General features: G+C 40.6%; 1 protein-coding gene across 2 annotated transcripts in view; it reads right to left on the minus strand.

Moving 5' to 3' along the window:
- Positions 1 to 14,221, minus strand: part of usp53a (ubiquitin specific peptidase 53a) — a 173,235-nt gene that overhangs the window by 42,725 nt on the left and 116,289 nt on the right. For both annotated transcript variants that reach the window (XM_084312808.1, XM_084312809.1), the window contains exon 11: positions 8,357 to 8,503. In XM_084312808.1, the coding sequence (XP_084168934.1) occupies positions 8,357 to 8,503 (147 nt within the window). The remainder of the gene's footprint in view (positions 1 to 8,356; positions 8,504 to 14,221) is intronic.

Here is a 14,221-nt window from a genome sequence, read left to right on the forward strand (position 1 = left end):
TGGCTGTTGGAATGTTGAGCTATTTAACACTTATTTTAACAAACAAATACCACTTACAGTACCTTTACTTTATTTGCTTATTTGGACGGGACAATGCTAAATTAATTAACACAGTGGAGTGTAAAAATGGCCGGATTTACCACAAGGCTAATTTCCATCTGTTGTCCCCAAACATAAAAACAGGACACATAAAACAGTAAGAAATGTACAAATACATAGCAGCAATACACAAAAATACTAGTGGCTAGAGATACGTCACATGTGGTCACATGACTAATTGGTCTTCAGCCATTTTTTTAGTTGCCCTCTAAAAAGAAGCAAGGGTGGGGCTTTCCCTTAGGGAAATGGGGAGACTGTTCCACGTTTGGCTGCCTTTTATAGACAGGACGTTTTGGCCAAACGTGGTCAGTCCATGTTGAACCATGCAGTCACCTCTGGTGTCTAACCTGGTGCCAAGTCCAATGGTTCTTTTTTATGGATGAATTCCTGGAGGGGGAGCTAGTTCATGTACTGTAGATAAAACAAGCACTTTAAGACGTTTTATTAACATTTTCAAAGCTCAAAAAGCGATGATGTTCTTCCAGAATGTAGCAATGGTGGTATGCCAATGGTTTTCTAGCAAATACCTCGATGGCTCTATGAAAAGGCTGTTCAACGGGTTTCATGACAGTGGCACCAAACGACCAGTTTGTGAAGCAGTATTCAATGTGTGAGAATATCATGCAATGAAGGTTTTTGCAGCATCAACTGTTACAAAAAAGGCTGTATTTGTCTAAAATTAACAAAATTAAAATGAATTGTGCGTTTTACTTTTTTGATGTTTCTTAAAGGACATTTAAGGATATCTTTCATTCATGTCATGGATTTGTCTCCCCTGCGCCTAAACCACTGGAATGTACATGCATTCCTCCGACTTCAAACTGAAATCAATGAAAAACAATTATATAGTAGAACATGCAGCTATACCCTCCCAGAGGAAATATGACAATTCACCTTTTATTATTATTATTTTTTTTTTTACTCTAAAACCTTTCCAGTCCGTAGTGTCGTGGAGTGCCTTCACTCGGCTCTGAGCGACGGGGTCATTTTAATTTGAGTTTTTATTTCAAAGCCGGTGGCAACATTTATTAATTAAATCAATCAATCAAAACAGTTTGAGCTCCTGGCTTAAAACCGGAGGAAACGACAGAGAGAGGACAAGATGAGAAGGACAAACAACAACAACGACACTTTATGACAACAACAACTAAATGTACAATGACAGCAAGTGACTTTTCTGGACCCTGCTCATCTTCCTGCTCTTTCACCACCACCACCACCACCACCACCACCACCACCACCAACACCACCACCACCACCACCACCACCACCACCACCACCACCACCACCACCACCACCACCACCAACACCCTCCTCCCCCAGCCTCCATTATGTTCATTACCATTATCTTATGTTCTACTGGGGAAATGGTTGCAAACCATAAGTCGTATCCAACATTATAATGACTTTCACAGGCTCTGTGCCGTCTTAAGTTGCCCAGTTACATTACATAACTGGCCTATGAAACCTTTTACTTTTGCCACAGTGAGCACTTTAATTGTACTTGCCCTGTAAAAAGCCCCTATAATCATCTATGCACACTATTCTGGAGAACAACAGCAAAGAGAAACTAATGCACGCATTGGGAAGAATCAATCAGTCAGTATTCCCTGGAGTTAGTTCTTTCATCTGGTGGAGGAAACCCCTGATCAAAGTGCATACGGGGCAGATATGTTGGGTTTTACAGTTGCCCAGGGGAGGGTTGTGCGGAACATCATGTGAGCTCCATCCTGGATAAACACAACGAACGGTGTGTCAGCAAAGCCTGCAGGATTATCAAAGACCACTACCACCCCAACCACAACCTGTGTCAGCCGATGCCGTCCGACGAACAATACCGCAGCATCAAGGACCGGACCAAGCAGATTCAAGGACCGGAACAGCAGGCTCAAGGACCGGACCAAGCAGACTCAAGGACCAGACCAGCAGATTCAAGGACCAGACCAAGCAGATTCAAGGACCTGACCAGCAGGCTCAAGGACCGGACCATGCAGACTCAAGGACCAGACCAGCAGATTCAAGGACCAGAAGAAGCAGACGCAAGGACCGGACCAAGCAGACTCAAGGACCGGACCACACAGGCTCAAGGACCGGACCAAGCAGATTCAAGGACTGGACCACACAGGCTCAAGGACCGGACCAAGCAGACTCAAGGATCGGACCAGCAGGCTCAGGGAGTTTTGTTCCCCCAGGCAGGCAGACTCATGAACCAATAACACTAACAGCCTGCTACCAGCCTGCCAACCACTCTCACAAACATGAGAACAATATACACACACATATACGACGCACATCTACTGCACACACACACTACACTTTACATGCAAAGAGGTTTTAAGAACCACTGCCTTAGAGGACATTTACTCATCTCCCTGTATCTCTGCTTCCTGTTTACTCGTCTCCCTGTATCTCTGCTTCCTGTTTACTCATCTCCCTGTATCTCCGCTTCCTGTTTACTCGTCTCCCTGTATCTCCGCTTCCTGTTTACTCATCTCCCTGTATCTCCGCTTCCTGTTTACTCATCTCCCTGTATCTCCGCTTCCTGTTTACTCATCTCCCTGTATCTCCGCTTCCTGTTTACTCATCTCCCTGTATCTCCGCTTCCTGTTTACTCATCTCCCTGTATCTCTGCTTCCTGTTTACTCATCTCCCTGTATCACTGCTTCTTGATTGACACTCATTTCTTCCACTTAACGGTATTTGACGGTATAGTTTTCCCAGTACAAATTACTATGCGAGATGACATATTTTTCATGTCTTTATCTTGTAATACAATTCAATTGTCATGTTCCTATTTCATTAAAAAATTTCAAATTTATTAAACTTTTTAATTAATATTGCTACAAGGAATCTTTTTTTATTAACAAAAAAATATACAGTATATATATATTTATTTATTTTTACAATATGTATATATCATAGACGATGGTAATAAGAGCAATAAAAGCAAAAAGCTATACATGTACATGCATCCATGACGGTATACCTTCATATTCCGCATACCACCCAGCCCTAAAACACACTATGCAAAACACACCAGCAGCATCTCTGTGTGAAGAACTGTCCCCAATCCCGTCTCTCTTAAAAACAGGGCCAGATTTAGTTCCAGGAGGAAGATATTTAATTATGATATTATTTATTTTTACCCGTTCCTTTCAACTCCATCATCTCTTCTTTCTTTCTTCTCATCAGGAGCACAGATTCCCTTAAAAAAACTCCCAACGCCCTTCCAAGTCCACAAACTTCTATAACAACCACAAACACAAATGAAAGCATCTCTCTCTCTCTTCATTAGCCTTCAACTTCAACTTCAAATTACTTCATTTTCCTTTCGTAACTTTATTTGTGCAGTGGTTAAAAGACAAACATACAGTCACAATTAGGGATGTCCGATATTATCGGCCGATATCGGCATTAAAATGTGATATCGGTTGATATCGGTATCGGAAATTAAGAGTTGGACAATATCAGTATATCGGTATCGGTAAAAAAGCCAATATCGAGCATCCCTAGTCACAATACATACTCACCACTATAAAAAAAACACCAGCTTCGTTAAAAAAAACACCAGCTTCGTCAAAACTACAGTAAAAAAGACCACTATATAAAAAAACACAAACTACATTACAACTACAGTACTTAAAGCATGATATATTAAAATCAATGTGGAGCAGTTCTACATGTATATAAATAATAAATAATAGTAGTACAGGTGATATGTGTCCATCAGGTGGAAGGGGGAGTCTATTTTAAGTAGTCCAAAGTCCTTGGGGGGGGGGGGGGGGGGGAGCTTCACAGACCTCAACAGGTACTGGACAGAACTACAGACCTCAACAGGTACTGGACAGAACTACAGACCTCAACAGGTACTGGACAAAACTACAGACCTCAACAGGTACTGGACAAAACTACAGACCTCAACAGGTACTAGACAGAACTACAGGCCTCAACAGGTACTGGACAGAACTACAGACCTTAACAGGTACTAGACAGAACTACAGACCTCAACAGGTACTAGACAGAACTACAGACCTCAACAGGTACTGGACAGAACTACAGACCTCATCAGAAGTGGTAACATGGAAAATATTAATCTGAATAGTGAGATATTTTCTTTTCTTTCCTTTTTTTTCTTGTTTCATCTGTGAATTGTTTGTTTCTTTGTATTTAATTATTATTTTGTGTAAATTAGGTTATACGTCGACCATCAAGTGTTACTTGTTTAGTTAAGGAATAGGGGGCAGGTAATTACATGATTTATTCTTCTTCCTGCTCCTTTTTGCCCATGGTGTTTGTATGAGAACTGTATGATTTATATTACTTCCATGTGGCAAATACAACTCTGAATCTGAAATCTGAATCTGGTGCCACCACCAGAAACACAGTTTGTTCCCAAAAGCTGTCAATCTGTTGAACATGGCCTGTCAAGTGGGCGACATGTTAGAAATGTACAAACACAAACCTCCGTTTTTAGTTTTCAGATAACGCTAAGCTAGCTTTCAACTCAACAAAGTTCATGCTCTCATGCTCCACAGCTGACCAGTGTTGTCTTCCTGCAAGAACTCACTTTTCAGTGGCACAAACAAACACTTATGGCGATTAATAAAAGTCGAGCAACCTCAAAAACCCCTGGAGTTCAGTTGAAACGGTGAGTACTCGAGTAATCGATTACTCGCACCCATCCCTAACATATCATCAATCACAATGACTTTTGATTGACTATTGATTTACTGCTCTCATTTTGACCTTTCTTTCATATTGTTTTTAATATCGGGGGGAGTGCTGTGGTGACTGCGTCGTGTTGTCGTCTGGCACCACAGTACGATGACAATAACAGCTTCTTATCTTCTTATGATATGGAGGCGGCAAGAGGCCACACGCGACATGCTGCTCCGAGGTCAACGTGTTTATTAAACACCACTGTGCTGCTAAACACCAGCATTCAAGATTCAAGAGACTTATTCGTCACATACAGTACATACACACGAGACATATAGTGAAATGAAGGTGCCCATGCCTGCTTTGATTGTACAAAAAAATACAAATAGAATAAAATACAATAGATAATAAAATAGACATGATAAAAAGTACCAAGATAAAATACAATGCTAAGCTTACTAAAACATTTTATTATTATTTTTTTCCTACTTCCCTAGCCCTATTTTTTTTCCTGATTGTGAAGCGACCTTGGGTTCTATGCTATAGAAATTTGATCTATTATTAATTAAAAGGTAATGAGTCCTATATACACTACTATACAATATACTATACAATATATAGTTATCTAACTATGCTATACTAGCTATACTAGCTATACTATACAAAAACATAACGTGTTTATGAACCTGCTGCTAAACACCAGGAGAACATGTTTATGAACCTGCTGCTAAACACCAGGAGAACATGTTTATGAACCTGCTGCTAAACACCAGGAGAACGTGTTTATGAACCTGCTGCTAAACACCAGGAGAACGTGTTTATGAACCTGCTGCTAAACACCAGGAGAACGTGTTTATGAACCTGCTGCTAAACACCAGGAGAACATGTTTATGAACCTGCTGCTAAACACCAGGAGAACATGTTTATGAACCTGCTGCTAAACACCAGGAGAACATGTTTATGAACCTGCTGCTAAACACCAGGAGAACATGTTTATGAACCTGCTGCTAAACACCAGGAGAACGTGTTTATGAACCTGCTGCTAAACACCAGGAGAACGTGTTTATGAACCTGCTGCTAAACACCAGGAGAACGTGTTTATGAACCTGCTGCTAAACACCAGGAGAACATGTTTATGAACCTGCTGCTAAACACCAGGAGAAGGGAGGGGGAGAAGGAAGAGGAGGGGGAGGGGGAGGAGAAAGAGGAAAGGGAGGGGATGAGGAAGAGGAGAAGGAGGTGAAAGAGGAGGGGGGGGAGAATGAGGAGGAGGAAGAGGAGGGAGAGGAGAAGGAGGAGGAGGAAGAGGAGGAAGAGGAGGGGGAGGAGAAGGAGGAGGAAGAAGAGGAAGAGGAAAGGGAGGGGGAGGAGCTTGTACATTCTGCTACACAGAGAGGTGCTTCCTTTACTCATATTATTTCCCCTTAACATATTGAATACATAATTATATTATTGTTCCCCACATATATTTTAAGAACGGAAAACTATTTTGGAAAAAAGGTCTGTTATGTGCAGCGTTGCTTATTCACTGTGCCCACGCAGGGCGACAGTGGATCAGGAGGTAGAACGGTCATCTGGTAAATCGGAAGGTTCCCGGTTCGATTCCCGCTCCTACCGGGCAGCACGTTGAAGTGTCCTTGAGCCCCTAGTCAGTCTACACCACCACCATGCCCCTAGTCAGTCTACATGACCACCATGCCCCTAGTCAGTCTACACCACCACCATGCCCCTAGTCAGTCTACAGTCCAGGGGTGTCAAACTCATTTTCACAGAGGGCCACATCAGCATTATGGTTGCCCTCAAAGGGCCAAAGACCATATTAATGTTAATTTAATGTAAAATAAATGTAGCTACTCATTTACATATTGTTAAACATGTTGTTTCTGTATTTATTACTTATTCAAGTTATACATATTGCATATGCATTTGCATAGATGTAAAAATATATGTTAGCTTATGTTATTTTAACAAATAATTTTAGTTTATCAGAACCCCATATTACTCCATCAATCAATGATCAAACCATTCAAGTAAATAACAAAGAAGAATATCATCAAATACAAGCTATGACATTAAGTTTGTTCAAAACCTTTTTGTCACAGTCAAGAGGGGCAGAACTAACAACTGAGCTGCAAAGAACACGTGGGACAGATGTAGCAGATGTTACAAAAACAAATGGCTGCACACAACCTTGCAGAGGCCATACATCCAACTAATGGAAGATAGTTTAATTAACTTTAATTAACAGATTGCAGAATGGGTACAGTACAGTACAGCTCAATACACACAATTGTTAAGGGGATGCAGACCAGTAACTGTACTCAAAAATAACAAAATAAGGGTTGTCTCAGTTCACAACTATATTGGTCAAGTTTTGGGTGGGACTTGTTTGCGTCCCTACAGCTTCTTATTCAATTGAGCGAGATGCTCGGTTATGTCACACAGCCAGCGTGCATCTGACAGTTCAGACAATATTTCTTCAACCCTTTGTTACCTATTCCGCCTGGATCTTTTTTGTATTTTGGGCTGTAAAATTGTCAAAGAATGTCTGAGGAGTAAGTGCTTTTGGCTTTTTTCCTTTGTTACTTCATCAATACCTCAGATGTTCAACACACATGTATGTGTAAGAATGTGTAATAACTAAGGCTGTCAAAGCTTTATTAACGCATTAACCCACAATTATTTTAACGCCGCTATTTTTTAACCCAAGATTAATGTAAAAAAAAAAAATCTGGGCCTCCATGATGTGTTAGCTTCAATTAATTAATTACCGGAATACATATAAGTTACCGTGAATACCTATATGGTAATAGTATTCCTGGTAACCTCTCCTTTTCACAAGTCACCGGAATACATATCAATATCTAAAGTTACCGTGAATACCTATCAGGTTACGGGAATACCTAGGCACGGTATTCCTGGTACCTAAAGGTATTCTCGGTTACCCATAGGTTACGGGAATACCTTTCTCCAGTTACCGGGAATGCTTTACAGATCTCTCTCTCTCTCTCTCTCTCTCTCTCTCTCTCTCTCTCTCTCTCTCTAGGCATGCTGCGGCATCAACTCTTAAACCTCTGGATTCTGCATATCACTCAGCTCTTAGGTTTATTACTGGTGACAGATATGATACTCACCATTGTGTCCTGTATGATAGGGTGGGTTGGCCTTCTCTTGCAGAAAGGCACAACAAAGACAAGTATTTATTTATTTTTAAAGCCCTTATTGGTAAACAACCTGTTTATATCTCTTCACTGTTAGATTGGAATATTGGAACCTATTCAACTCGATCGAATGACTGGATGGTTCTTAGGGTTCCTCAAGTTTGTTCTGATCTAGGGAAGTCAGCTTTTTCCTATGATGCCTCTAACTCATGGAATGTCCTTCAACTCTCTCTGAAATTGGAGGTTCTCCCTTCCCTCTGTATGTTTAAACGTATGATTTCAGACCATTGTGTGACTACCTGTAACTGTTTTAGCTGATCTTTTTTAATTATTCTAAAAGGGTTTTTTATTTTTACTCTGGTGTTTAATTTTCTGTGAATATTGCTTGTAGTATGTACCGTTTACATTTTGTACAATCGTCGTTTCCTCTCGCCTACCTGGTCCACGCCCGCCGCTGGTCTGAGCACTGCCTCGGCTGAAGGTGGAGGAGGCCTTGTGTTTGAGGCTGCCGGGACCCAGAAGAGCGTTCAGGTTCTCCCGGGTCAGGTCCAGCTTCTTGAGGGCCTGAAGAGGAGACTCCGAGCCTGAGGAACCACAGAAGAAGAAGAAACAGAGTGTGTTTACATTTTGCAACTTAGTTCTGTTTAAACTTGCTGGCACAACATAATTGTTATCATTACATTGCAGACTAGGGGGGGGGGGGGGATCACCAGATTATTTTTTTTTTTTCTCCCATCCCAATTTCGTATTGTCCAATTCTACCCTCCCCTGTCTCGAACGTTGTTAAACCATGCCTCCCACTGGTCGGCTGCAATGTGGACCAAGCCTTGCATCACGTGTCCCCTCCGGTACACGAGGAGGCAGCTGTCGCTCACGCTGCCCCCGTTTACACACATTACACAACATTATGGCCGCAGGCTGACATACCGGTATCAACAAAGCTCACAACTAAAGAACTGTTCAGCTGACTTCACTCAAAGAAAGTAACAGACAAAAAATAAACATACATAAATAATTCAATAAAAGCTGACGGGACAGCGAGACACAGCCTAGGGCTGCTCCATTATGGCAAAAATCATAATCACAATTATTTTGATTGATGTTGAAATCACAATTATTGAACATGATTACTCGTTGATCTGAGAACATCACATGACGACGACCAAAAGGCCGCCTTGCTGTCATCTTCTACAAGTTACGAAAGACGTTTCAAAATAACTGGAGAAACATGCCGAGACCGACCAGTGGGGGGCACATGCGCGCAGCGACCAGGAAGGGGAGGGGGGAATTGGCATAACGACTAAATTGGGATGGGAGGAAAATACAGAAAAACAGGAGGAGAAAAAGTGGATACAGAAAAAAGAATTACGTTGTTTTTATTGATGGCTAAATTGAAACCAAATATGGAAGTGAATGCCGTCATAACCAAGGAGAATTTTCGAGGGATGTCAGTAGTGATCTAGCGATTGGTTGAATATCGTCTTCTCTTTGCTTATGGGCACTGTAGTAGTTACCATGGGAATGAGTAAAGATCACGGTATAAAACTCATTTTCTCAAAAATAACTCATTTCTAAAAAGGGCTTTTCTAGTGCTGAGACACATTTTACATTTAGTTATTTAGCTGAACGCTTTTGTTTTATCCAAGTCCAAACATTGACCTTAATTGGTTGTAACAGTATAATAATTACATAACCTACACCTCCGTCAAAGATTATGAACCTTGGGGTGCCAGGGTGGCGCACCACGTAACGCACTGTGGTGCAACGCGGACGTCCCGGGTTCGACTGTTGTCATTGCGATGACTGTACGTTCCTCTATTGAAGCCACGACAAGGCGTTGTCCTTGGAGCAACGTGGGGCACAGTAATATGCCACACTCTAGTCTCTACTACAGACCTGGGGAACGAGATCAGAACTATACGTATTACAGCCAAACTGTATCATGAAGGTTCATAATCTTTTTTTTGGTATTTTTCATTGCTTTATGGGACAGACCCGGCAGAGAGGAAGGATGGGAGAAGATATAGAGGGGGAGGACATGCGGCAAAGGTGCTTTAGAAAAGCTTGACGCGGCAGTTTCAGCTCTTGGATCAGAGCCGTCTAGTGCTGTAATATTGATGAGTGTGTTTGTACCGCCGTATCGTTTCAACTTTCAAATGAACTGGCTTGTATGATCAACCCTCTGAAGGATGCAGCGGCGGGAGACGGGACTCGAACCGGCAAGCCGAGAACGCCGGCCCAGGCGGCTCGCGACAAGAAGACACTGAAGCGCCATTTAATCTAACACGTAACTGATGCGAACGATGATTGAAAAAACTGCCATCTTCCATCTTCGCTGAAAGCAAAATAACTCATTTCTAAAAAGGGTTTTTCTAGTGCTGGGACACCTTTTACATTTACATTTAGTTATTTAGCTGAACGCTTTTATCCAAAACAAGGTACAAGTTCTGCACAACAAGTCAGCAGGGAGGGTACAACTCTGGCAGGTAACAATAATAATAATAATAATAATAATAATAATAATAATAATAATAATAATAATAATAATAATAATAATAATAATAATAATAATAATAATAATAATAATAATTAATTTAATTTATATAGTGCTTCTCTAGAGCCATATGGAATCCGCAATCACGGAATCGCGGAATTGAGCAATACAAATGGAATCAACTATAAAAAAAATATATATATATTTAACGTTTTTTCTTTTTTTTTTTATGTTGTGGGACTTGTACAGCACTTTGTTCAACTTTGTCAGTGCTGTAAAGTTTAAACCTTTTTAAATCTTAGACAAACAAAACACTTTGCTTTCATGAAATATTGTAAGCAGTCATTTGAGGCTTTATAAAAGCAGCACAATGAACACAAATCTGTCAGTGCCGAGTCCGACCTCATCTTAAATAACAAACAGCATTGCTTGTTGTAGTTAACAAAGAGAGGCAGAGTTGATTTAGCAAAAATATATATAATTTTTTATTTATTTTTTAATAATCGAATTTTATTTTCATATTCGAATCCCATGCCCATCAAACGAAGCTTCGAAGTATTTAAGACAGCCCTATTAAATGGACTGTTATATCTTATTAAATTGTGGACATTTATTCATTCCCACTTATTAGACACTATTTCTGATAAAATTAGCATACAAAGCAAAATACAGAATTCTGAAATATTAAAACGGAAAAAACGGAATTTGGAAAAAAATAAAATGGAATTTGGAAACAAATAAAACGGATTTCATATGGCTCTACTTCTCAATGACCCGAAGTCGCTGACAGTAGTCTGGAGCAAAGGAAAAACAAAGAAACAAAAACAAAGAAACAAAAAAGAAACAAAAACAAAAGGAACATGAGACCATGGGGGGAACAGGGGAAGACAGCATGAGATAGCACAAAAAGACAGAGCGGCAGGAGAGAGACATCAATCAGGTTGGAGGGGGGGGGGGGTTATGGGTGGGGGGGGGTTAAAGGCAAGGGAGAACAGGAGGATTTTGAGGCGAGCTTTGAAGGTGGAGAGTGTAGGGGAGTCTCTGATGAACTGACGGAGGGAGTTCCAGAGTCGGGATGCAGTGCGAGAGAAGGCCCGATCAACAACGTTTTTGAGTTTGGATGTCGGGACAGTGAGGGAGGCAGTGGAGGAGGACCGGAGGGAACGGGTGGGGCGATAGGGAAGAAGGAGATCAGTCAGGTAGGGGGGGGGGGCAGGCTGTGGAGGGCTCAGTAATATTGTTTGTCAAACAGTGTCGAACTTGAGTGCTACAGTCTTGAGTGCATAGTAGTATAGACATTAGGGCTGACCCCTATTAGTCGATTAACTGCCTAAGAAAACAGGCACAGAGGCACTGAAAGAAGATTTCACCCATCTAATGAACACACTAGACTAGACAAATATCAAGATGTATCCATCAGTGGACCAATTGCATGATTTTGCAGAGGACAAGAAGCCTTCAGTCGACTCCTTCAGACATTAAGCACCCGCCACAGCCCAAATGGAACGATAAAAACAAATATATATATATATATTATACTTTTTCTTTATTTAAATTTTTTTACCAATAGTCGACCAACGGCAAATTTTGGCCAATAATAGTAGACTATCCAAATCCTTAGTCGGGGACAGTCCTAATAGACATATTAGCATAGTAGGTAGTAATATAGACATATTAGCATAGTAAGTAGTAATATAAGCATAGTAATATAGACATATTAGCATAGTAGGTAGTAATACAGGCATAGTATAGACATATTAGCATAGTAGGTAGTAATACAGGCATAGTAGGTAGCAATATATAAGCATAGTAGTATATATATATCATAGTAGGTAGTAATATAGGCATAGTAGTAGTGATGCACCGATGTGAAAATTGTGGCCGATACCGATAACCGATATTAATATTGCTGTTCTGGCCGATACCGATATTTATCTCTGTATAGAAAACACTTTTTTATGATAATCAAATAAAGAGCTATTTTCCAAAACGCATATTTTTTTAAACTTTTGTAATTTATTTTCAGAAATGACCAAAACGTGTTTTTTTTTTATATATCGGCCCATATCTGACCTATCTTGATATCGGACCGATACCGATGTGTAAAAAACTGCCATATCGGCCGATATTATATCAGTGGCCGATATATCGTGCATCACTACATAGTAGTATAGACATATTAGCATAGTAGGTAGTAATATAAGCATAGTAGTATAGACATATTAGCATAGTAGGTAGTAATATAGGCATAGTAGTATAGACATATTAGCATAGTAGGTAGTAATACAGGCATAGTAGGTAGTAATATATAGGCATAGATGTATAGACACATTAGCATAGTAGGTAGTAGGGATGGGCGTGAGTAATCGATTAATCAGTTACTGGTGGCTATGAGAAAAACCGATCTTAAATTATAAAAAAAAAATATGAAAAAAAAGGATTTTCATATGTGTAAGATTATAACCGTTTGTTGGTTTCATTAAACATATACGTGAATGAACAAAATTAAGTAAAAAAAAAAAAATATATATATATATATATATAATAAAAAAAAATCCTTCACGAGTAATACACGATCCCTCGAGTATAGCATGCGATCAATCTATCTCGATTTATTTATAAAAATTTTTATCCACTTTTTCTCCCATTTTTCTATTTTTCTCCCATCCCAATTTCGTGTTTCCAATTCTCCCCTCCCCTGTCTCGAACGCTGCTAGACTACGCCTCTCACTGGTCGGCTGCAGTGAGGACCAAGCCTTGCATCACGTGTCCCCTCCGCGTGTATGCTTTTACCAACGCATTTGTACCAACTAACACTCATCTTTATTAAATGTTGTTTCGGGTTTTCCCACGAGAATGCACGCCTGGTTGAGTCTATTATGGAGAGATAGGCGGGGGGTCTCATCTCCATGTACAGTAGCCGAACCGAAGACACACAACGACAGACATCACGATATCCACGATACGTTAAAAAAGTGTATCGTTAATTAACTGTATACCGATATTTACGTATATAATATCGTCATATTGCCCAGCCCTACTGTACAGGCGCACAAAACCGACCTGTAGGAGTCGTTGTCCACAACGTCCAATCCCCACCCACCGGCTTTCCCACCCTCTAACACTGCCCAATTGTGTTAGTACGACGACCGGCCAAGTCGGTTGCAACGCCGAGAGCTGGGCTCGATATCAGCATCTCCTGCGTTAGTGGCGAGCGCCTTGCCCACTGCGCCACTCAGTCGCCCGATCTGGATTTTTCTTAAAAATGCCCATCCCTAGTAGGTAGTAATACAGGCACATAGACGTCTGGCCATAAGAGCATTCGGAGCATCTGCTCTCCCACTATTGAACTTGGGGGAGCAAAGGTATGCTCTTGCTCCACCACTTTTTGATCATATGAAAAATATGATATACCCCCCCCCCCCCCCAATATATAAATCTAACCATAACTACGTAATTTCAATCAAATTAATAATACGCAATGACACTTAATAACAAGTTTTTAAGTTTCCAAAGATTGCGAACCCCCTATGCGATCTGGTCATACTGATTCCTCTAATAAATAATAATAACATTTCCCTCTCTGGTTGGCGTTAGCTTTAGTGCTAGCCGCTAGCTAACGTTATCTAGATATGTGGTGTGAGCTGGATGACGTTGACTTCATTTGCAAACGTTAACGCTATCTATATGGCAGACGAGCAGGGCCGGATTAACGACGGCCGCGGCCTGTGGGCCTTTAGTGACGAGGGGCCTCCATTTATTTATTTTTTTTCACTTTTTTTTTTTTACTTTTTGAGATCGATCTCAT

This window comes from Notolepis coatsorum (genome assembly GCF_963971535.1).
Source record: "Notolepis coatsorum genome assembly, chromosome: 4".
Lineage (NCBI taxonomy): Eukaryota > Metazoa > Chordata > Actinopteri > Aulopiformes > Paralepididae > Notolepis > Notolepis coatsorum.